This window comes from Magnolia sinica, chromosome 8 (genome assembly GCF_029962835.1).
Source record: "Magnolia sinica isolate HGM2019 chromosome 8, MsV1, whole genome shotgun sequence".
Taxonomy (NCBI): domain Eukaryota; kingdom Viridiplantae; phylum Streptophyta; class Magnoliopsida; order Magnoliales; family Magnoliaceae; genus Magnolia; species Magnolia sinica.
Window position 1 is genome coordinate 78479217 of NC_080580.1, and position 25316 is coordinate 78504532.

The 25316-nt window shown below is 40.0% G+C and overlaps 2 protein-coding genes across 10 annotated transcripts in view; both read right to left on the reverse strand.

The window, feature by feature from the left end:
* Positions 1–4684: 4684 nt before the first annotated feature.
* On the reverse strand, positions 4685–8881 carry LOC131253479 (copper transport protein CCH-like). Its single transcript, XM_058254485.1, has 3 exons — positions 8745–8881; positions 6929–7004; positions 4685–5064 (listed from the first exon to the last, which is right to left on the reverse strand). Exons 1-3 carry the CDS (start codon positions 8748–8750, stop codon positions 4937–4939), a joined length of 210 nt encoding a protein of 69 aa, XP_058110468.1. The 5' UTR covers positions 8751–8881; the 3' UTR covers positions 4685–4936.
* Positions 5020–25316, reverse strand: part of LOC131253477 (solute carrier family 40 member 1-like) — a 44688-nt gene continuing 24391 nt past the window's right edge. For 6 of the 9 annotated variants that reach the window (XM_058254478.1, XM_058254481.1, XM_058254480.1 and 3 more), the window contains 6 exons: positions 24711–25190; positions 23184–23355; positions 19889–20026; positions 17354–17464; positions 15872–16049; positions 15334–15766 (listed from right to left, as the gene is read on the reverse strand). In XM_058254478.1, coding sequence (XP_058110461.1) covers positions 15894–16049; positions 17354–17464; positions 19889–20026; positions 23184–23355; positions 24711–25190 — 1057 coding nt within the window. In that variant the 3' untranslated portion in view covers positions 15334–15766; positions 15872–15893. Of the gene's footprint in view, positions 5065–6928; positions 7005–14187; positions 14485–15333; positions 15767–15871; positions 16050–17353; positions 17465–19888; positions 20027–23183; positions 23356–24710; positions 25191–25316 lie in introns of those variants that run through there. The other 3 variants (XR_009175208.1, XR_009175209.1, XM_058254479.1) reach the window with 3 other exon arrangements.

The window sequence follows — 25316 nt, forward strand, 5'->3', positions numbered from 1 at the left end:
TCTTGACCACTCACCAATTCGAACCATTAGTGATGGGTAGAGCTCATGGCAGTCTTTATATTCTTGAAAACGGTGTTAATAATATCTCTTGCTGCTTTAGTCTCTTCTTCTGTTAATCTGTGGATTACCGTCTTGGCCACCCTTCTAATAATCGCTTGCATCAATTAGTTAAGTCTCATAACTTTATTTCTATACTTGATAATCAATGTATTGTTTGTCCATTACACACACACACACACACACACACACACACACACACATATAGTGCCGGTCTCCTACAAACTGTACCGCACAGAATTTATGTGCGAGCCTTCATGTACACCTTAGGATGAGAAGAGCAGCGGGGATTCCACCGCGTTGAGAAAGAGAGTCTACATTCATTCTACATTCACGCCGAAGGAGGCGGATTAGCTACTGCCAAGTTGAGTAGCAAGACTTGAAGTGACGTCACCAAGTTTTGTGGGCCCACCTTGATGTATTTGTTGTATCCACACCGTCCATCCAGTTTTAGAGATCATTTTAGGACATGAGAAAAAGAATGAGCATATCGAAAGCTGGAGTGGACCCCACCACAGAAAACAATAAGGAGAGATTGAAACAGTGTTGATTGAATGTCGACTATTATAAACTTTTTGGGGGCCATAAAAGTTTTGGATCAAGTTGATCTTTATTTTTTTCCCTTCATCCAGGTTTGTATGACCTAATCAACAAATTGGATGTTAAATAAACAGTACAGTGGGCTTTAGTAGGATTTTAATGGTGGATATCCAATCACTATTGTTTTCTTGTGGTGTGGTCCACCTTAGATTTATATCCGTATCATTTTTTGCATTAAGCTCTAAAATGATCTTTAAAAATGGATGAAGGGCATGGATAAAAGACATACTTCATAGTGGGGCCCACATGGCTAGTGGCAGGGGGTAGCCAATCTGTTTCCACTCGTGTGTGGTACAACGTCCGATCCAAACGAAATCGGATTGCTAATTGAGTTACTCAGTACACTCTTATCATTGGGCCCACAGTGAATGTATTTGGTTTATCCACACCGTCGATCCGTTTTTCCAGATCATTACAGTGGTTGAGCCCAAAATTGAAGCATATCCAAAGCTCAAGTGGACCATACCACAGGAAACAGTGGGAATAATGATTTCCACCGTTGAAATTTTCTTATGCCCCACATTGATGTTTATTTGTCATTCAACCCGTTCATAAGATCAAAAATACATGGATGAAGGGAAAACTAAAATATCAACTTGATCCAAAACTTCTATGGCCTCCTAGAATTTTTCAATGGTAGATGTTCAATTCATATTGTTTCCTATGATGTGGTCCACTTAAGATTTTTATGGGCTTAAGTTTTGAACTGATGCAATAAAATTATATGATAAAATGGATGGACGGAGTGGATAAGATAAATAAATCACGGTGGGCCCCACAAATTTTACTTAGTACACTTAGGGTACTGAGTTACTTAGCACGCAATCCGCTTCCAATCCAGACTTTTAGACGTGGTTTTTCTAGTACGTTGCCATTAGCCAGGTGGCTAGTGGTCGGTTCTATGTTGACCCCAAAATGATGTATAAGTTTTATCCACACCGTCCATCCATTTTTAAAGATAATTTTATATCTTGATACCAAAAATGAGGTGGATCTAAATCTCAGGTGGACCACACCGTGGAAAAGAAATTTGATTGCAAGTCCACCATTAAAAACCTCCTAGGCCTCTGTAATGGTTATTTGACATCTAACCTATTGATTAGGTCATACAAATTTGGAAGAAGTGAAAAAATATATATTAGCTTGATCCAAAACTTTTGTGGCCCCAAGAAGTTTTTAATGGTGGGCGTTCAATCAACACTTTGCGGTCCACTCGAGATTTGGATCAACCTCATTTTTAGGCTCATACCATAAAATGATATAAAAGAATGGGTGGACTGAATGGATGAAACACACATATCATGGTAGGGCTCAAGGAGCATTGACCACTAGCCATTGGCTAGCCGGTTACCAACCAATCCGTTTCCCGATTTCCTGCCAAAGCCTTTCGCATCAAGTTCCTATGCTAGAATGTAGGTGGGGTGCTTCGTGATGTTTTTGAGAAATCCATCCCATTCATCCATTTTTTGAGATCATGATAAGACATGGGGTAAAAAATGAGTTGGATCCAATACTCAAGTGTACTGAAAACATGAGGATTGAATGTCCACGGTTTAAATATTCATGGGGCCACATAAGTTTTGAATCAAGATAATATTTTTGTTTTTAGTTATCTCAGTGGAAATGATGTTATGAACGGTGCGGATGTCATGTAAACATTACTATTGACCTCGCAGGGCTGTGTATGGCATGTAAACATTACTGTCCACCTCGCAGAGCCCTGCCCATCTGGGCAGGGGTAGGACGCAATCCCCGTCCAAAATTGACTGGTTGAGAAGACTTGCTATTGAAGTGACGTCACCTAATTATGTGGGCCTTACTATGATGTATGTGTTGTATCCACACCGTCCATCAATTTGTAGATATCATTTTATGGCATGAGCCAAAGAATGAATCAGATCAAAAGCTTGAGTGGACCCCACCACAGAAAACAGTGGAGATAGTGACGCTCATCATTAAAAACTTTTAAGGGCCACAAAAGTTTTTCGATCAAGCTGATATTAGTGTTTTCCCTTCTTTAATGTCTAAGTTAACTTATGAACAGGTAAGATCTTAAATAAACATCAGAGTGGACCTTAGGAAGGTTTTAACGGTGGGTCTCTCCCCTATTGTTTTCTCTGGTGGGGTCCACTCCAGCTTTCGATATGCTCATTCATTTTCTCATGTTCTAAAATGATTTCTAAAATTGGATGAACGGTGTGGATACAACAAATACATCAAGGTGGGCCTACAAAACTTGGTGACGTCACTTAAGTCTCGCTACTCAACTTGGCAATAGCTAATCCACTTCCCTCGGTGTGAATGTAGGAGAGTCTTTTTTCAGCCGCTCTCCTCATCCTATGGCATACATGAAGGCTCGCACATAAATTCCATGTGGTTCGGTTCTTAGGAGACCGGCACTATATATATATGGAAATGGTTTTATGCAGTTGAGTTGTGTGAGCCCCACCATGATGCATGTCGAGCATCAACACCATCAATCAGATGCACCATTCCATGGTGGGTGTCGGGCTTAAAAATCAAGTCAATTGATGATTTTTGTGGGCCACACTACGTACAAAAGTTGAGAGGGGTTACCCTCCCATTAAAACATTAAAAATCAGTTTTTGGGCCCACCGAGGTGTGGTTCACAAATCCAGCCCGTCCATTATGTGTGTCCCACTTGGATGAGGGGTCAACCAAGTTTCAGACACATCCAAATTTTAGGTTGGCCACACCAAGTGCTTTTATATGTTTTAGGCATGTCTTCACATGAATTTAGATTGTATGGTGCACCTGAGTTCTGTATACGGCTGATTTTTGGATATCCCATAATTTAAAGGGGACCCATCAAATGCACGGTGTTGATGTTCAACACGCATCACGGCAGGGCCCACACAGCTCAACCTCATGGGAAGTTACCATGTGGTCAACCACATAGAACCATTTCACACACACACACACACACACATATATATCTTCCATTTATTATTATTATTGTTATTTTTTATATGTAGTTCTATCTCTACTTAAATCACCTTCTTTCACTTTGATATTTAGGGTGGTTATAAAACTTCATCTTTGTGTGGCACTCATTGCTTTTTTCTCTTTGTTGATGACTTCTCACGTGTTACTTGGATCTTTCTTATGCAAATTAAACATAAAACTAAGAATCTCTTAAAATATTTCATTGTCATTGTTAAAAATCAATTTAAAATTTCCATTAAATGCATTTATTCTGATAGTGGGTTAGAATTCTTTTATCATGATGTTCAACATTTTTCGAGTGACAATGATATTCTCCACTAATATAGTAGCATCGCCACACTGCCACAAAATGAGGTAGTTGAATGCACGCACTAGCACTAGCACTTAAAGTATCTTGCTCTCTACTCTTTCAAGCAAATTTTCTTATTCAATTTTTAGAAGAAAACATTCTCACAACGGCATATTTAATTAACTAGCTGCCTACATTGGTTCTCTCAGACAAATTCCCGCATGAAGTCATTACCATCTTGTACACGCCTAAGAGTGTTTGAATGTTTATATATCCTTTGCTTATAACATACATCACACTCACAAGCTTGATGCTCAGGCTCACTACTGTGTTTTCATTGGATATCCTTTTAGTCGGAGGCTTATCATCTCTACAATCTCCAAACCGGCGACGGTCGGGATGTCGCATTTCTTCAGACTTTTTTTTTTACCTCCCGCAATTTTCCACCCACTATTGCAACTAAGAATATCCTATATACCATAACTACACTTGATTTAGATTTTAGCTCATATCTTTATACCCTCCCCATCGCCGCTCTTGTTGCAGTTGGAAAAACAAACAGGTCCTGAATGTTGTTAGCAAAATCTATGAAAATATAATTATCTACAAAAATAACATATTAGCAATGTTGTTATTTGCAAAACTAACTTTTTTTGGTGGATATTTACAAATATCCTATTATTGACCTAGGTATTTGCAAACACACCCCCACCAAAAAAAAAAAAAGAAATTCAAATAGGATTTGAACATATAAAATAAAATATTAAAAAAAAAAAAAACATGATTATTGATCACTTAAGTTCGTAAAACACATCATTTCGTGATCTAAATTGTAAAAGGAAAAAATACATGATCATTGATTACTTAGTTCCCACATAGTGTCCTTCAAGATCGAATGCCGATAGTCGCGCGCAACCGGGATGGTCCCATCAAATTCAGAAATTCCATGGCAGCGATGGAAATCTGTGAAGAAATATCTTCTCTTTTCGTTTCAACGGTAGGATTTAGCCCATCTAATCTTGATTAATCATCATTCCATTGGCTTGGATTCTTCCCAATCTTGTGAAGGACTCTAAACACTTCCTCAGCTGTAACATTTCCAGTGACAGTAATCTTGTTGAGAGTTGTGTCTAGCTTGTAGGTTTCTATGTCTGCAATGCAAGCAATCGCAAATTAGTAAAAATCTAGTAAAAGTTACACATGACCAGTCCTGTGTAGAGAATATACATAGAAAATCCAGTGTATAAGCTATTTAAGGTTGCTTGGATGTGATCGAACGGTGGTCATTGTAGGACCCACAATTTTCTAAGTGGGCCCCACACTCATGATCACTTGTTTAGTTCTAATTAGATAGTGGTGAGTTGCATATACTTCTGGCGTTTGGTTTTGGGTGGCAATATAGCACATACACCCAATGGTTGGTGTAGATGTGGGCTGGGCTGGGCTCGGGCCTACTAGTGGTGGATTTGGGCCATCCATGCATTCATACCACTGAATGAAAAAATCACACCAATGGGATGATCCTGAACGTCCGATCAATATCATGAAAGAAGGACAAACTCAGTGGAGAAACAATATATGTCCAACAATCCCTAGGAACGGACAGGGGCCGAGGTGTCATCGTGATGTATAGGTTTCATCCCCACCGTTCATCCATTTTAGCATGTCATTTTAGAATACAAATCCAAAAATGAAACAGATCCAAGTATCAAGTGGACTACACCATAGGAAGCAGAGGTGATAATGACACCCACCGTTGAATCTTTTTAGGGTCCACCGTGATGGGTAATTTCCATCCAACCTATTAATAAGATCAAATGGACCTGGATGAAGCGAAAACACAAATATCATCTTGATCGAAGACTTCTGTGACCTTGAAAAAGTTTTCAACGTTAAGTGTTTAATCCTCACTGTGTGGTCCACATGAGACTTGGATCTCCCTCATTTTTGGTTTCATCACCTAAAATCTATGTGGAAAAATGATGGACGGTGTGGATTAACCCATACATTAGGGTGGCCCCTCAGAGGCCCTGTCCGATCCGGGGTAGTACCCAATGCACGTCCGACCCAGATGGGTCGCACTGACATGGTGTGGACCACATTATACTATAAAATAAGTATTAAACAGTCAAAGCATAACCATTCGAGGGATGCTGACCCCACACAGATGGCACCTCCATATAAGCTGCTACACGTGCCAACCTCGCATCTTTTTATTATATCAGACCTGCATATCAGGTGGGACCCACTTAAAAATCATTTAGCCGAAAGAAAACCAGTCAACTATCAGGTGGGCCACCCATTAGGTTGGAAGCTTCTTTTTTTTTTTTCCTAGGAGAAATGCTACGGTGCTCTTATAGTTCTATCAGACACTTAGACAATCCAATCCACTGATCTAGACTGGTCATTAGGTCCAACACACATTTCATTAGGTACCATGCAAACATCACACCAATCTGACAAACATTGACCGTTTGATCAAGGCCTTTGACATGGATGGTCAAAATTCATTTATACAAAAATATATCTAATCAACAATTTTCCCTATCTATTTGTTAGGGCTCTTCATGGATTGCTTATTAAAGGATCATTTTTTTAGGCGATCCTAACCATCCCGTCCATGGCTTGGAAAAATGATGGCGACAGAAAATAAGGCCCAATCTATGATTGACTGGATCATCTTATGAATTAATTTTTTGTATGATGGTTCATGGGATGTGTTATACACTTAATGGACGGTTCAGATTGGTTGATTGGATCGTTCAAGTGAACAAATGCAACTAGATGCACCATAACTTATATTGCTCCAATCGTACTGGAGCTTTTCTCTTTTTCTAGACTTTTTTTTTTTTCGTTCACGGTGGCCCACCTGATAATTGATCTACCTAAATTTTTTTGGCCACATGATCCAAATGGTGCTTTCGACCTGATGTATGGCTCAGATATCAGGTTGGCACATGTGGATAGAGGTGGTGTGTGGGACTGACACCATGTATTTTAAAATGAAATCCTCACCTTCAATCTTCTTGATAGCCTTTTTTATAGCTTTGATGCATCTGTCACAGTGCATCCCCACCTTCAATTCCACCACCTGTGATTCACAAGCAAAGATCATCAATCAATCCCAATACAAAACAGCAAAATGCTATAAATAAAAATAAATAAATAAATAAATAAATAAAACTGGGGGCCCCGTTTGGATGTCCGGTCAAATATGAAAACAATAAGTGAACGCCACAATATTCAAATATTAAATTTGTCAGAATTGTAGCTCAGAAGTTTAAATATTGCAACATGACATTATACTATTACAAAATATTGTAATAGTTAGCACATCCAAACACAACTTAAATGGTAGTAGTATGCACAATTTAATTATTGCAATAAGACATTATGCTATTAAAAAATATTGCAATAAGTGGCACATCCAAACACAACCCAAATGGTGATACTATGCACAGACGAAATTCATGAAATGAGAAATGGGGCCCATTTGGATTTCATGGTGAATATCAAAACTTACAAAAGATACACCACTATGTATTGCAATATTTAAGTCACAAGTTTAGATATTGCAATATGATATTCCTTATTAGAAAAGTATTGCCTCATATTGCAATACGATACTATACTCTTATAAAATATTGCAATATGTGGCATACCAAACATAACCCATGTGGTAGTAGCTTGCACAAAGATGAAATGAGAAATGAAGGTCTGTTTGGGTGTCACACCAAATATTAAAACATTCAAAGGGTGCACCATTATCTAAGCATACACAAAGGGAGTGTCACAACATCTTTCCTTCTGGGGCAATGCATTGCAATATTTAAATTCCATCAAATGTTTAAATAATGCAGTATGACATTCTACGACTTCTAAGGGTGACTCATCAGAATCGACTCGGACTGAGTTGGGCCGGTCTGGTTGGACTCCGTGAGTCAGGATTGAAAATAGGTGTCATTCCACCTGACTAAAGTTGAGTAATCTGAGACTCAGCTGAGTCACAACTCAACTCAGGATCAAACAAGTCAATCCGAGTCATGTAACCTTTTTATTACAAAAATGTTGCCACATATTGCAATAAGTGGCACATCCAAACACAACCCAAATGGTAATACTATGCAGAAAGATGAAAATCATGAAATGGGAAATGGGTGCCTGTATGGATTTCATGGCAAATGTCAAAACTTACAAAAGATACACCACTATATATTGCAATATTTAAGTCACAAGTTTAAATACTGCAATATGATATTCCTTATTAGAAAAGTATTGCCTCATATTGCAATACGATACTATACTCTTATAAAATATTGCAATATGTGGCATACCAAACACAACCCATGTGGTAGTAGCTTGCACAAAGATGAAGTTAGAAATGAAGGCCTGTTTGGGTGTCACACTAAATATCAAAACATTCAAAGGGTGCACCATTATCTAAGCATACACAAAGGGAGTGTCACAATATCTTCCCTTCTGGCGCAAATTACAATATTTAAATTCTGTCAAATGTTTAAATATTGCAATATGATATTCTAAGACTTGTAAGAATGACTCATTGGAGTCGACTCAGACTCAGTCGGACACGGTCTGGTTCGACTCTGACTCCAAATAGGGGTCATTCCACCTGACTAAAGTCAAGTCACCGGCGACTCAGCTGAGTCACAATTCAACTCAAGACTGTATGAGTCGATCCAACTCACTGAGTCATGTGACCTCTTTAATTTAAAATAAATAAAAAATAAAAAATTGCCTCATATTGCAACAAGTGGTACATCCAAACACAACCCAAATGGTAATATGAACAAAGATGAAGAGGGGTACTTACAGCCATTGAGATTATTGAGTAGATGAGAAGAGGGAATTGGGAAATAGATTGGAAATGGGAAGAGAATGGGTTGAAATGAGAGGTGGGGTCCTTAAATAAGTTAAGGTTAGATACTTTACTTGGTTGGGAGGGCAATGTACTGTCCATTTCAATGGAGAAAAAAGCAACTCATGCGCTCTTTTCTGTCATTTAAAGCATCTTTTTAAAGCCCTTTTTGGGGGAATGAGAAAATAGGACACGGCTGTAATTCAACGTATAAAGGTGGACGCGTTTTGCCAGTGCGTCCTGGCACAGGAAGTTATGTGGGGCCCACAGAGATGCCAGTAAAAGATCTACTCCGAACCATCAGTTTCTCAAGATAGTTAAAATCTTCCAATTTAGGGGATTTTTTTTTTTTTTTGGTCTTGGCTTATTCATGGCAATGGTCATCAGATCAATGGCTTAAATAAATCAACCATGCACACCAGATAGACAAACATAGAAATTTCTTATTCGTAACTAAGAGAAAACTGAGCCTCATTAAATATGTAATACTTAATTAATCTAATAGTGGAATGATGCTCGCTTTTTATTAGTAATATTACATATATTAATTATTCAAGCAATCGTATGAGATTTGCTAGGCCACCCATCTGTAAGAAAGCTTAATTATGTACCGTTCATATGTCAAAGGGGAACACGTACGTTGATCTGTTAACCTTTATGGAATTGTATCAATAGTCATTATTCCATAATAAGAATAATGGAATACATGCATACACAATAATATTAATTAGAAAACCACAAATTAGAAGTTGGATTAGCTATATAAGTTTAGTCATGTTAATCTAATAATTCACAACATTCCTTTAAGTGGTCAAACTTTTTGATGTAATGCTTGGACTGTCGTTTTTTTGTGCTGCAAATGCAATTACCTCACTTTCTGCCAAATACTTCCCTAAGTGTGTTTCCTGATAGATAGCCTAACACATTTTGAACTTGAATGGAGAGGATAATAGTCACTCTTTTTAAAAGACATGGATCCTTAATTCCATCAGGTCCTATTTGGAATGAAAGATTAAGCCGTGTTGATGCAAAAAATTGCTTAGCCTTTCCAGAACCTTTGTGTGCCTGTATAAGAAGAAGACAAAGTAGACTTTGGCTAAGACAGGAGACCCTCCAATACTAAAGTCAGGTTGAGGAATTTGAATCTGGTCAAGTAAGAGATTTTTGGCTAAAGATTGTGCGTACCTTTCACTATTAGAAGCGTCTTTATTTATAGATTAGGAGGGAAGGTGGCGTAAGAGGAGTTTCCTCATTTAGAAGGATATCCCGTAGTAGGATTAGAATCCTATTAGAAACCGTGGTAATCGCTCTAGATTTTCGGCTGAGATCTCAAGTGAATCCGTATCGCAATAGGCTTCCTGGATCTTCAGATAAGATCCCGGGTGAAGGAGGTTGGATTTTGATAGGAGGCAGTCTGTGCCAACTTGAAATGTACCGGCCCGGGACGTGCTAACCTGGGGCCTGCCGAGCTGGGGTACGCCGAGTTGGGTCATGCTGAGTTGTCTCCTTAGTCGAGTATCTGGATTCCTTTCATTGAGATCTGCGATCCCTCTTGCTAGTGGGACGTTGAGTTCGGGCCTGGAGTTTCTATTATCGCGTGGCTCGACTGAGTGTATAAGGTTTCGACCTGGCCTGTTCTCATTGGTCGGTTCGTTTTTCTCTATAACAGGCCGTATTAGATGGTATTAGCATAATGATTATTCTTGCAATACTTGTCCAAAGATACTATGTTATTTTGACCATCAAATCTCACGCTTTGGGATTGAATTCTTCTTTTCAAAAAAAGCACCGAATTTTGTGAAATTAGTGTTTGGTGGACATTGGAATTGTAATCAAGGGATTAGATTTCACATATGATGTTGTCGCCTGTAGTAAAGGATGGATTTGAATGGATGGTGTAGATAAAACACATACACCAACATGAGGCCCACAAATATATTGGATTTCTAAATCTACCAAAAATCACGTAGCATCTTCTGTTGAGATTGAAAGGTCAAATCCACTTTTCATTGATTCCAAATGCTAGCCGTATGGAATCGATATCCCACCAATGCAATTTAATATGTTGTAATTCTATATACCAAACACGCCCTTACAAAAATCAAGACTTTTATTGGACTCTCCTTTATTACAAACGTTAGTTTCTTATGGTTGCGTGAACGTGAGGATGAAAGACACGCAAACATGATCTAATTCATCCATTGAGTGGTCCCACCCATGCATGTAAATGATCTAATCCATCCATTGAGTGGTCCCAACCATGCATGTAAATGATCTAATCCATCCATTGAGTGGTCCCAACCATGTAAATGATCTAATCCATCCATTGACTTGGTGGATCTGTATGAAAACTAATGTCCAAATACCCAACGGGTAGCAGATCAATCAGCTCTGAATTCTAGTCCAAAACAAAGTGAGACCAAGACCCTTTAACACCAGACGAGACAAGACTGAAAACCAATCAGCCCAAGTACGGGCGCTCTAAGACCCGACCCGACCTCAACTCTAAAACAGGATCCTCTCTATTGGCCAGACGCAGATTTCGTCCTACCCCCGTCCGGACGGGGTAATCTGTCCGGGCAGTGATCTGTGGGGCCCACCGTGATGTAATTATTTTATCCACGCCGTTAATAGTTTTTCTCAGATTATTTTAAGGCATGAGCCAAAAAATGAGTCAGCTACAGGGCTTAAGTGGACCACAAAGAGAGTATTGAACGTCCACCATTAAAAACTTCTTATGAGCTGGAGAAGTTTCAGATCAAGCTGATATTTGTTTTTTCACTTCATCCACGTCTATATGACCTTATAAATATGTTGGATGGTAAAAGAACATCACGGTGGCCCTTAGAAAGGTTTCAACGGTGGTTGTCATTATCACTGCAGCTTCCTTTGGTGTGGTCCATTGAATCTGTGGCCCTACCTCATTTTTTGGATCATACCTTAAAATGATCCGATAAAAGCGATGAACGGCGTGGATGAAACACTTACATCACGGTGGGCCCCACAGAGGGTGGGGGTAGGACGCAATCTGCATCCCTATTGGCCCACCCAAAAGGCCCAAATGGCTGCCAATCAATTGCCACCTCTACTTCTAAGCTTCCCATCATTGAAGGTGCTGTACATTTCCACATGCCACTCAGGCACACGCGTGCAAGATCCACACTTTCAATCAGGTGGGCCACACTCATACATCCAACATAGACCATGTTGCTCATCTTTTCTATCCATCCATCCCAAATAAGCATGGCCCACTTCACGAGTGGACAGCCAATTTCCTGCCATGTCATGCTTATGCCGGGATCCACCTGTCGATGGCCCAATCTAGAAATCATATGCGACATCAGCCGTATGTTCTGCCGACCACCTTGAAATTTCTCCACTAACTATTAAGGTAAAAAGTAGGTACGTCGTGGTTGAATCTCCACCATTAATCTTTTCCCACTTTTCTCAACATGCTCCTTTTTTTTTTTTTTTTCAGCTTTGTATTAAGACAAAGAAAAAGAAATAAAAATAAAAATCATTCTCCTAGATATAGTATAAACAGTAGCATGTCGGTGGATTGGCAGTGCTTTTGGATAGAAAGGTGGCTTTTATTTTTCTTGCTGTTTAAGCTGCTACTAACCCTCCTACTTGATTCCCAAGTCTCCCTTTTCTTTTGTGTGTGCATTTGGATTAGATTAAGGAATCTCTCCCCCACAATTAATTAAAATTTTGGTCATTTATTTCCATCCACGTGGCATACTCTAGAGGGTCCAAATCCACAGGTTTGAGGCCGTGGTGGCGATGGCGTGGATCGGCCCATGGGTCTACTGGACCTACCTGCTTTGGGTTTGGGCAAAGTTAAATGGGTTGGGCTCAGGTTAGAAAACGTGGACTATTTAAGGAAATGGGTGGGGATTTTTAGTATATTGTTTATATTACAAAATTGCAAAATCTAATGGGCTGAGCTGGGCTGGTCTGTGTTGTTGTACACATGCCCAAGCCCAGAACCCAGAATGACGTGGGCCAGTACCAAAAGCTCGATGGGTCAGCCTCGGTTGAGCTGTACATGAGCTGAACCGAGTCAAGCTTGGCCCAGCTTGGCTCGGCCAGCAAACTACCCCAGCTCAAACTCGGCTTGACAAAGTCAGCAGCTTGGGCTAGCTCGAGCCGAGTTCGAGTTCGAGTTTACCCGTTGAGTTCAAATTTAGATTTTAGAATGTTTAATGTATATAATGTATAAAATATATTATAATATATAATTTATTTACATATAAATATTTACAAAATATTTATATTAAGTGATTCCAATCCGAGTCGAATTGATTCGAACCAAGTCAAGTTCCAAGTCGATCTCGGTCTAGCTCGGACTTGGCTCAAATATTTTTTGAACTAAAAAAATTAGCCCTACTCAGATCAAACCCAATTACGAGCTGAGTCGAATCAAGCTTTTCCAAGTTGAGCTGAGCAAGTTAACTAAGCTAACTCGGTTTGCGTACAGCTATATCATTGACAGTCCTAGCCTGACCTATTGTTGCCACTGGTTTGTAAGGCCATCAATAGGCTGGGTGGCCAGTTGAGCTTTTAAGTCCATTTATTAATCAGTCCAGGTTTGGGCTGTGCATAAAAGTCCATCAGGATGGTCCAAGCCCAATCTGGCCCTGCCCATTTAAGATTTTAAGGGTGTTCTGGTGCATATCATGAATGATTGGGCACTAATGAATAGCCCAGATCTTGTACAAAAGAGGTTGGCCACCTTCAAGCTTCGGTGGGCCCAGATCCAGGACATGCATAATCGTTGTGAGATGAGCTAGGGCTGGTTTGGTAGGCCTGTCATGGACCCGAGCGAGTTTTGGGCCTAGATTTTAATTTGTTGGATGGGCTTTAGACAGACCTCTGCCCTTATGAACCCAACCCATTGTCACTCCTATTTTGGGATTTATGGAACATTGATCTAAAATCACACAGATAGATCAATCTTAACCATCCAAAATTTCCTCCTTGAATTCCAATCAGTCTTCTTTGCAGCTCCCTATTTTACAGTCACTAATTGTATAGTTAGGATTATCAGATCATTTGATTTCTGATCTATGATCATACATAGTGGGGCCTGCAATTTGGATGGCCTGGATGGAACTGAATGCATGCCATGTGGATTGTGAATAAGTTGGCACATTAGTAAAACTTGTGGCAAACGCACAAAGTTGCCCTACCTTTTAGTTTTTATTCTTTCGTAAATCATATATTTTTCACCATGATAATTGATCCACACCGTCAAATTTACATGCTTGGTTTATCCATGCCGTCAAAACTGAGATCTCCAAGATGGATGGGGCATCCATCAAAAAATGATCCTATTCACCCAATTGGTTGCCATCAAATGGACGATTAAGGTTACTACACTCATTGGACAGTTAAAGGCTATAATATACATGACATTTCCTTGCCTTTTCAAATCAAACCTGAGATTCAAGCCGTCCATCATGTGGACCCTACAATGGAGAAAACCTGTCCTGTACAGGCAAAAATCAGTCCGCTTATCAAGAGGGTCATAGTTTTTGGAACAAATGGATGGCTAAAAATCAATTGTCCAAGCTTTTCCAAGCTGTGGGCCTGTTTAAACTACTGTGGCCCACCTGATGAGTGAACCAGCCTGATTTTTAGGGCAGAATATCGATCCTGTGGGGCGCTGATGTTGATGGATTAGATGAAATACCTGTCACACATAAATGGGCTTGTGAGCGAGTTTTGAAATCGAAACTCATCTGAGTCAACTCAGTTTGGCTAGATTTCGAACCAAGCCTTTAAAAGACTCAGTTCTAGCACCAACTCAGCCCTGACTTGGGAAGACACATCGAGTCAACTCGATGCAGCTCGCAGAGACTTGGGCTGAGTCACTTGCTGAATGAACGTGGAGCCGCGATGAGTGAGTCAGCCCTGACTTGGGAAGACAGGTCGAGTCAACTCATCGCAGCTCGCAGCGACTCGGGCTGAGTCATTGGTTGCGGTTCCACCATCCAACAATTGCAACCCATCATGATGAACCAAAAATCTATCCATCTGAATCATCAAATGGGCCACACTTGAAATTGGATTTTTATGACATAATTTTCTACTGATCAGATAATTTTGGTGGAGTGCATCTATTGGATGGTTTAGATGTCAGACACATATCAAGCAGGCCCACCACTCTCAATTCTTGAATCGAACCAAGTATTTATATTTATTAATTATTGAGTCGAGACAGGTCGAGTCTTTGAATCAAATGACCAGATGAATATGCAGTCAAGTCGAGTTCTCGGGTTTGTTTTTGACGATCCAGACCGTTCAGGCGACCTGACTCGACTCAATAATTAACGAAAATTGGTTGAGTGGTCACCAACTGTTCGACCTGAACGGTCTGGATCGGAAACATCAACCTCTATTTTCTAGTAGATGCCATACAGGATCAGATGCCAGATGAATATGCAGTCAACCAATTTTCAATCTGCAACACATACAAAGTGGGGCCCGCCTGATGAGCATCCTGATCTTGAACACGTCAGAACCGGGCTCCTGTGTTGAATTGGAAAACATTTCATGATTTTTGAAGTGCCATGGAAGAGTTTAAAAAATCCAAAAATCATGAATTATTTATCTTACAATGGAACTAAACTAAAGGAGAGCCATTCACCGCCCTATGTCAAAGCCAAGCACATTCACTGTTAGACAATGTATCAAAGTTTAATTATGATGCATTATGCAAGTACCGCTCTTTTTCATGATCTAGACCATTGATCTGATGGGCTCCACCATGAATAGACTGTGAAATCTCCCTAGTTGGAAGATTCTTGCCATTCAATTTCTAGCCTTAATTCCATTGAACGCGGACGATTGCCACCTTTTTTTCTTGAAAGTCAATTAACACGCGACAAGTTGGTTGGTTAGGATTGTCCCATCAGAAAGACGCTGCCGGGCCATCACGATCAACAGGCTGGATCACAGAACATGGGCCCCACCTGAACAAACCGCAGACACAAGGATCAACAAATTCATATAATAACAATGCTAAGAAAAATCAACAAAACACATTTTCAAGAGAATCATTTAAGAAATGAAAATACCTTGTCGTCGTCGTTTGGCACACTACAATTGCTGTATCAGCTGTATCAGCGAACGGTTCTTAAAAAACAGCTTATCAAAGTGGAAAAGGTGCTTTCGAACATGATAGATATGGAAAGTATAGAGGACTGCAGCTATTGTTACTGATAAAAACGACAAAATCACCAGCGCTCCGAATTCCTGAAAACAAAATCAGCAAGAAAAGTAATTTTTTCATACATCATTTCTGAAGACAGGTAAGGATTGCAATGGGCAGGGTAGCCTGCCCAATCCAGCTTGGGGCCCGGGCTTGGGTCTTGTATGCATGGTCTGATAATTTTAAAGGTCAGGTGTGGGCTCAAGTCATTTTAGCCTTGACCCACCTGGTCTGACCCAACTTTATATGTAAATGTGTTATATCCCACAAATATGCCATTTCAATCCTCAGTTAGATAATCTATCCACCTTGAAAGTAGACAGTTGGTTTCATTCCTCTAAATGTGCATGTGTGACCCATTTGATCAACGGATAGGTTAGGAATATTCAAGCGGGAAATAGGGATTTTATCCATTTTTTACTTGGGTCCCGACCAAATTTAGGGCTCAAGCTTGGTCCTCTTGTGCTAGAGGCCCGTGCCAGACTCGGGACTCGGGTCTTAGGTGTCAAGCTAGGCCCAACCTATTAGCACCCCTATACACAGGAGAGATGAGTTTCGCAGGTATACATTTGTAGAGTGGGAATAGATACCAGCACCCAAACTGATAGATTTGCATACATCCATTTGATATTTTGAGAATTGAAATAGTACAGGCAGATGTGTGCACATCAATCAGTATATGGTCCTTTCATCATTCCATTTTTTCATTGTTGAGTCTATGGTTTCTACATGTGATGGCCAGATCTGCAGCTTTGATTTTGGAGCATGCAAAAAAATTGAACAGTCCATGTTGTCTACTATGGGTCACACTTATCAGAATAGAAAATCATATAAGAGGATGTTTGTTAATTCCACACGTGCGTCCGAGTGTGCCCCTACATCCCACCCCACTCGAGCTCGGTGTAAAAATTCATCTGCATTAATCACCCCCGGTGAGGAGTCTCGAACACAAGACCTCAGGACAACTAACCACTTGATCTAAAAGCTCGAACTAATAGAGTGTGACAAATCAATCCCCTTATCTCATAGCCTAAGCCCCACATCCAATGGGTTAGCTCCTCGGCCGAACCCCCCTGTGAGCCCCACATCACATGGGTTCCGCCTCACACAGGCTGCCCACCCCGAGTGTACCCTTGCATCCTGCAGGTCACCCCACTCGAGTCTAGTGTGAAAATGCCCCTGCATTACTGTGTGTGCACGCCACAAGCAGGCACATGTGCCAATGTGGAATAAGTTTGCATGATCACAGGCTGCGTGCCTGCGTGCATGTGGAGAAAGCATATATTCTAGTCACAATGTGATATAAACCATTCAGTTAGTTCCTCGATTATCTGTTTAGATAAATCACCTTTGGATTTGAAATGATAATTCCCATGATATAAGTCATCAAATCCATCATGGATTGAAGCGAGCTTTGGACTCCTCCCACAACACAACGATCTGATTCCGGAACATGGTCCTGCCCAAAGCAATCAAATGTTCGAAATGAAATTACTACTTCCAAAATTTCAATTGCATGTTATGGTCAAGTGTGTGTTTGGTTGCATCAAATATCGGGAAACTTCATGATATTTTGCACCAAATTAGACTGATTAATCATGAAGTTTCATGAAATTTGGTGCAACCAAACACACCCTCGATCAAAATAAACCACTTTCACTATAAACCCAGCTCAATAAGTGGAACTGTTTTGTTAAAAAATAGTAACTACAACAGTCTGTAACCATTCTGCTGCAAAGATTACTAGTTGATTCATTCTGGCCTGAATGGTCCAGAGTGGGTCTGATTGGTTAAATCGGAAGTTAGGCCGAACCGCCAAAAAAATGGGTCAGGGTCCAGTCGAATCATTGGTGATATTGACTTATCATGACCCTTGAATATAATTATCATAGACGAACTGGCTTAAGTAAGATGAGAAAATGCAATTATGTATAACATCTAATGAACTGATACCACCAATGGCTCATGGACTAAAATCTCCCATAATCGGACATTGGAAACCATTTAAAAAATCGTGTACAAAAATCACTAAAATAGTGATGTATAGGTTATAGGAAAAACATATAAAATAGCTAAAATAAACAAATGTGCAGCCTTTGGTGCGTTAGTTATAGACAAGGTGTTCCAAAACGGTAACGGTGGCCGTAACGGCCACCACCGTTAGCATTATAATACGGGCCATAACGGCCATTATGGCCCCCGTATCAGCTATTGCAGCCCTTTTTTATTTTTTGAAAAAACTGTTACAGGACCGTTACGGGGCCGTTATGGTCTGTTGTGGGCCCATTAAGACCTGTTTTTTTTGTAACGGCCATTACGGCCCTGTAACGTGTAACGGTTATGACCGTTACCATTACGTAACCGATTTTAAATACCTTGGTTATATACTTTTGCTCCCTTTTTTTTTGTTAGCTTGTTAGTACACCCACTGTCAGTTCACACCTCACCGTTAGCCACCGCCACTAGGGATCGATACCAAGACCTTTGGTTAGAATATGCTTCCAACAACTACAAGGCCTTCTTCAAGTTCCTTAGATTTATCTATTACCATTTTTATTTTTCAATATTAATTTTGATAATATTATAAATATAAAAGAATCCGGTGCCATCTCTCACATTTAAGTTACTTATCAGTCCACATGGCACACATGTATTGCATCTGGGCAGCTCATCTCTCGGGCCCTACGATGCATGGGCCATACCTAGAAGTCACACTTGCCGAATGATCCTAGCAACCAATTAGAGGACTTCTAAGAGCTAAAAATTGATGGTTAGAGAAGAGTCCAGATAATATTCAATATTCAAGGGGCAAAAGCCCTCCAATCGGCAGCTAGAATCATTTGAAAGGCATGCAAATCTTCAAGGTATGGCCTATCCATGTTAGAGATTGACCGATGAACAGTTCTTTTCCTTTTAAATGTTTTACCCTTGCATCCTTAGGCACTGAGTTCATACACAAAGGGTCCATTTTCTGGTGATACAGGCAGTTGATATAACTGTCCCACCCTGTATGGACCACACCACAAAAATCTCCCTGATGGACCAATACTTTTTTATTAGGAAAGATTTAATTAAGGATACTCTCCTTCCATGTTTGCTAAGATTTGATTTTTCCTCATTGTGATCGATTTTTTTTTTTCCTTTTTTGGGGCCATTCCCTTTGTATTTACACAACACATATACTGAATACAAACATATGGAAATTCCCCCATCTACTATTTTTTCATGGTATCAGAGCCTGAGCTCTTGATCATTCAATGGTCATTGATCCAGTGGCCTCTTTTCCACGGATAGATCTCGTCTCTGCTTAGAGCAAACATGGAAGGAGATTATCCTTAATTAAATATTTCCTAATATTTTGGAAACAGGGGCCTGAAGATCAACAATAAGAAAGAAAGTAGGAACTGTTGACATTCAACAGAAAAAGGCCAAAACTTGAATGGCTAGGAACTTCCAACCTGATGGAGCATGGCCTATCCATGGTGGGACCATCCTGGGTCCAGACCATTGAAACATGGGCCCACCTCTAGACATAATCTTAAGTCACAAAAAGAAATTCTCTAATAGATCCATACATCGTAATTTCTTTGGAGTCAGCTTAGCAAAACAATGGAGTTAGCTTAGGGTGTGTTTGGCTGCACCAAATTTCATGAAATATCATGAATTTTGCACCAAATTAGACTGCTTGATAATGAAATTTCATGATATTTAGTGCAACCAAACACACCCTTACCATTTATTGGAAACCTTGGGACTGTCAACTTGTCGGGCCTAGTTTGATCTCTGACCATATTTCAAACTGGTCAGGGCAGGGCTACTTGGAATTTTGATTTCCTCAGTGGGGCCCTGTGATGGACAGCCCCAATCTTAAGATAACCTTTACCTGCATTTGTTGAATAACTGCTAAATCGAACATCCACAACCCAAGACGTGACGTTGCTACTCCACCCATCAGCATCCATGCGGAGATAAAGCCATTCTGGACCCAAATAGAAGCTACGCATACTAGTAGAAAGCACCACTGCACAAGAGCAAATAGATGTCATGACACAAGGGTGCATTTGGCTGCACCATTGAAGCAAATCACATTTGCTAGTCTGATTTAAGTGCAAATAACCAAATTGTAGTTTCCTTGTAGTTGAATTCATGGTTTTAAGACCAAGTCTGATGTGACCCGTCCAAGTCAACTCAGATTCGGTGGGACCCAATCTGGTTCAGTACCATCACCCCAGACTGGGCGAGGCAGACCGATTCAGCCCCGACACAGGCAAGTCCCAACTTGACTCAGGATCGAGCGAGTCGATCTGAGTCAGTGAGTCTTTTAACCATGGTTGCATTTCTTTCTAGTTGGACTCAAAATAACACAACTGCAATCTGAGGGCCACTTCCTCATTACGTATACCAACCAGTGCTTTAAATAGTGAATAGTGCAGCGTAAACCCCTTCTGAAGCGTGAGGCATAAGCTACATAGCGTGTAGTGTAAACTACGAGCTACTTTCAGATTTTTAATAAAGGTTGCTCTTAGTTGCACCAATTTCATGATTTTGCACCAAATTAGACCAATTGATAATGAAAGCTAACAAAATTTCACAATATTGGGTGCAACCAAAGGCAATCTTAAGTAATAGGAAAAGGTAATGATCAAGTATAAAGGTAGAGAAAGAGAATCAAAATTAATATAATACTGTTAATTATATTATTTTACTAAAACATTAAAAAGCTTAAATACTTTTTTATTATTGAAAATAGAAATATGTAACAAATTATTGAAAACATTAGTTGATTTTAATGAAAAATAGCTTGTAATGTAAGCTACATAGCGTGTAGTGTAGTCTATGTAGGGAGTGGCATATGCAAATTATCATGCAGCGTAGGCTACATGCAACTTAAGCTATTTTCATGAGCTATGTAGCATTAAGGCTATGGTAAGCTACATAGCGTAAGCTATTTAAAACAATGATACCAACAAACATTGTTTTATGTGTAATCTTCTTTTGGTTGATTGGAATGCTGACAATTCAGTTCATTTTTACATCCAAATGCAACCTGAACTTTATGACTATGAAAGCGATGTGAAGCTTAATTTCGAGGATTTTCAGGTGGGTCTATGGTCCGATTATCTGCTCGATAGGAAAATCCTCACCTTTCAATGTGTGGGCTAGAGGTGGACAGTTTAGAAGAGAGATGCAGCAATGTCCACATTAAACTGGATAAAGGCTTGAAAATTTAGTGGCTAGGATCTGATCTTCCAATCTAGTATTTTTCAGACAGTCCATCCATGGTGTGTCAAGTATAACATGCAAAGCCTGGGGTCGAGAATCGTATGATGCCTACGAATAAAAGGGGCGTGCTCGAGTGGTACTGGGCAGATGTGGTGCCCAAAAGATGTCTGGAGGCCATCCAACCCTGTCCATAAGATGATTCACCTCATAGTACCCACAGGTTTCAAAAGTCATCCTGCTCCAACACTCAAATGGGCTAAGACACGGAAGAATGTGAGAGGGGACACCCACCCTTGATTTAAACAGAGGCCCACCTTAATATCAAAACTGCCTTATTTGTTTGCCTGACCCTTCATCCAGATCAGATGAAGGGTCAGAATGAACTGGATTTCATATATACAACACAGTGGACCCTCCACACAAATCAATGGTGGAAGTTCCCCCCAGTGTGTTCTCTGTAGTATGGCCCACCTGATTCACAGATCCGCCTGATTTTATGTACCTCGAGGTAACATGCACTTATTCATATGATGGATGGGTTGGATTTACACATGTACCATCTGGGTCCACATTTTCCCAATACCACCTTAAGCTACGGTGGCACTGGTACCACTAGTGTACCCCTGAATAAAATGCGCCACACTCATGTTATTTGAATTTATTAATAAGAAATGAGGAATTATAAGTTGCTCAACCTCATGATATGTGTACACTAGCTTTCAGTGTACAAGTGAGTTCTAGAGATCCAGACCACTTGTTTGCTGTGACCTGCCATATAGATCACATCCCAAAAATCTCCCAAACTGGAAGATACAAGCCACCAAACCAGGATATTTTCCTGGCATGGACCATCAAAAGGCAGGCTGTGGCAGAGCAATGATGTTGATCACTGAACCATGGTCCCGCTTTGTACAAAGTGAAAACCCGAGAATACTATAATTGCTTGTACTTATTTTTAAATTGCTGGATAATGGGATATATGATTCCTTAAACAAAGAAACCTTTTAAAACAGAATGTATAAGAAAAGAGGAACTCCGGGAGCGGTTTCCAATAGTGTTTCTGGAGTGTGGCTCACCTAGAGACTGAACTAATACAAAACTCCAGACTCATTCCGACTCAGTCTGGCTTCAGAACATGACTTGCCGAAACTGAATTGACTCAGTTTCAGAAAATATTTAGAACCATGATACAATCAATATATTCATCTCAAAATACTGAATGACTTGTTGTAGTTGGAAGTATACAATTTTCTGGATTAGTATATATAATTCATGTCTTGACGATATTGTAATGAGGTATTATACACTGCTTAAAATTTGCATACCATATTGTCTTTATGTTTGTATAAGTGGGGCCCATGATACAGTGATCCAAACTGTTGGTATCATGGGACCCATTGTAGATAGCCCACGCATACCAAAAATCTCCCAGATGGCCCTTGGTTCTCCAACAAATGTATTTTTAAGAAAAAATATTGCAACCATGCACATTGAAGCAAACGAAGCCAAATAATCTATGGCTAGGATCTTCCAATTCAGGGGATTTTTGGTGCATGGGTACTATGGGCTGGATCAATCACTTACTCTGATAACTAAAGATCGGGTGTACAAAATTGAAAGCCCAAATGCTAGTGTACAAACATTACTCCTGAGCGTTGTTTAACACATCCATCGTAATAATTCCAAGAAAGGGCACAACTTCACTGAGCATGCAAAGCACTGAGAATCGGTGCACCCACATATACCCCCACAAAGATAGTGAATTCTACAAATTCACATTTTTCAAAACTCCATTTTGAAATGCATATGGAGATTCTCACCCACTGTTACGGGATGCAGGGAAATAAATTCTCAGTGCACACTGTGTGCATTCAATCTTTTCTCCCACAAAAAAATTTCAAGAATGAATTGTAAAAAACAAATAAATAAATAAATAAAAAGAAAAGAAATGATACCTGAGTCCAAATAGACCAGAGTCCAGTCCTCAGAGTCGAAATACGCGAATGCACAATAGGGTACACGAGTGTTGCAGCTATTCCTACAATAGCACTCACCCCACGCGCAATGCCTATAACATAGGCAGGTATACCTTTCCATTCCAAAGCCGCGGTCATCAACGTCCCAAAGCTGTACAAAGACATCACACATTTATTCACAGGACTCATACTATATCATGCATTTTCCTACAAAGCATGGTTCTAAATTTCATCCGAAGCTGAGTCATCTTGGTTTTGGTGGGCAACAAAATGAGTAACCAAAGCGGAATAGACAAGAGTCGCTCATAAGTGGTACTCTGAACTGGCATTTAAAACCATGCTAAATGTTCTAAAGATTTCCTATTTGCTTATTGGGTGTGTTTGGATGCTCAATTGAGCCGAATTGCAATAATCCAATTCACTGTAGAAGGACTAAAGTGAAGGGCTAGTCTTAATTTCAATTTGGGGGCTAGTCATTATGAACGACTGGGGCTACGCCTGGATTTGGCCTTTTCCGCTTTATTGAATAGAATTATGCAATCCAATTTAATCTGAGCACCCAAACGCCAATGAAATCAGTGAAATTAGAAACATTACAACTGCTGGAATTACATGTTGTTCAGCCACGTTTTGGGATTCGTAGTCCTGCCAATGACAATATGGTGGTACATCCAAATACTAACTTATGTGATTACAATAATTTTCTATAGCTATTTCTCAGTTTTTCTTATTAGCACTTTTTTTTTTTTTCCCCTGTTGGAATAATGTCAAACTTTTGTAGTACTGATTGATTAAAAAAGTTCGAAAAGTGGATTATCAAAGGTCACGAGGACCACAAAGGTTTGCTAATCCGCATGCAGATACATGTGCCAGTATGGAACATGTGCGACATCTGATTTTTCCATCAGGTGGGCTATGCTGTTTAGGTCTTCTGGCCTAAGACTCAGGCCAGTTCACACCTCGGGTGGGTCACAGCATGCTGCATGCAAGACAAATGCACAGATGGAAACTATACACACACACACACACACACACACACACACACACACGATTTAACCATCAGTTTGCTTTGTACATGATGGGCCCACCAGAAGAGTAAAACAGCCTGATTTTTTATGCAGAAGATATAAGATTGAAAGCTCATATCTAGCACACGCGTTTCATATTGGCACATGTGCTTGCGTGTGGATGGTCAAAACACAAGCGTGCTAGATATATTCATCAAACATGAAATCAAAATGTCATATTAAAAAGGGTTATGTTTGCACTTCAACTCAGTCAGAAAAGCCCAACTCAGAGCTGCTCAATGCATGTATGAGACGAAAACAAATCATCCCATAGCAATAACATTAGACTCATGTTTCCATGCTCAGACAAACACACCTATCACCCCAATTCGCAAATGAAACAATGAACAAATCATGCAATTTGCAAATTTGCAGTGTCCAAAAAGGCCTCGAGCACTTCAACCAGTTCTTTTTTTTTTTGGTTAATGCAGATAATCACCTGAGGACAGTGAAATAAAGCAAAGATAAAGCCACTCCGGGAAGCACTACTTCTTGCTTTAAATAGACAAGCCATGCATCGATGCACGGAAGCTTTAAAATCCTTGCCCTTATTTTCCGATTCTGATCATTCCCTCCTACTTCAGAAATTCCTTCTTCCGAAAGAAAGCTCTCGGTTTCCATCAAATCAGATGAACTTCCTAATGGATCAGTCACTCCGACATTCATAGTTTTCTTTCGGCTGCTTTCGCTTAGAGCTGGAATCCCATTGTATACAGACATCAGAAGCCAATATTGCAGTGAAACAGATACAATATTCCAGAGTGCTAAAGTCACCGCTGATGCTTGCAGTGATATAAAGCTGATAATGAAGCCAGTGACAACAGGAGCAAATAGCTTGCAGATTAGATCAATCCGTCGGATAACTGAATTCATCTTTGTCAATACTTCTGGTGGTTGGCCATTTGAAATCACCACGACCCTGCAATTTCAGATGTAATTTCAATCACATGGAAAAACTAGAACAAATTGCAATCAACATTCTCTTAGCTGGGCCATATCTGCATGAAAACAAGAGGATGGATCTGCTACAAAGCTTTGTTGGTTA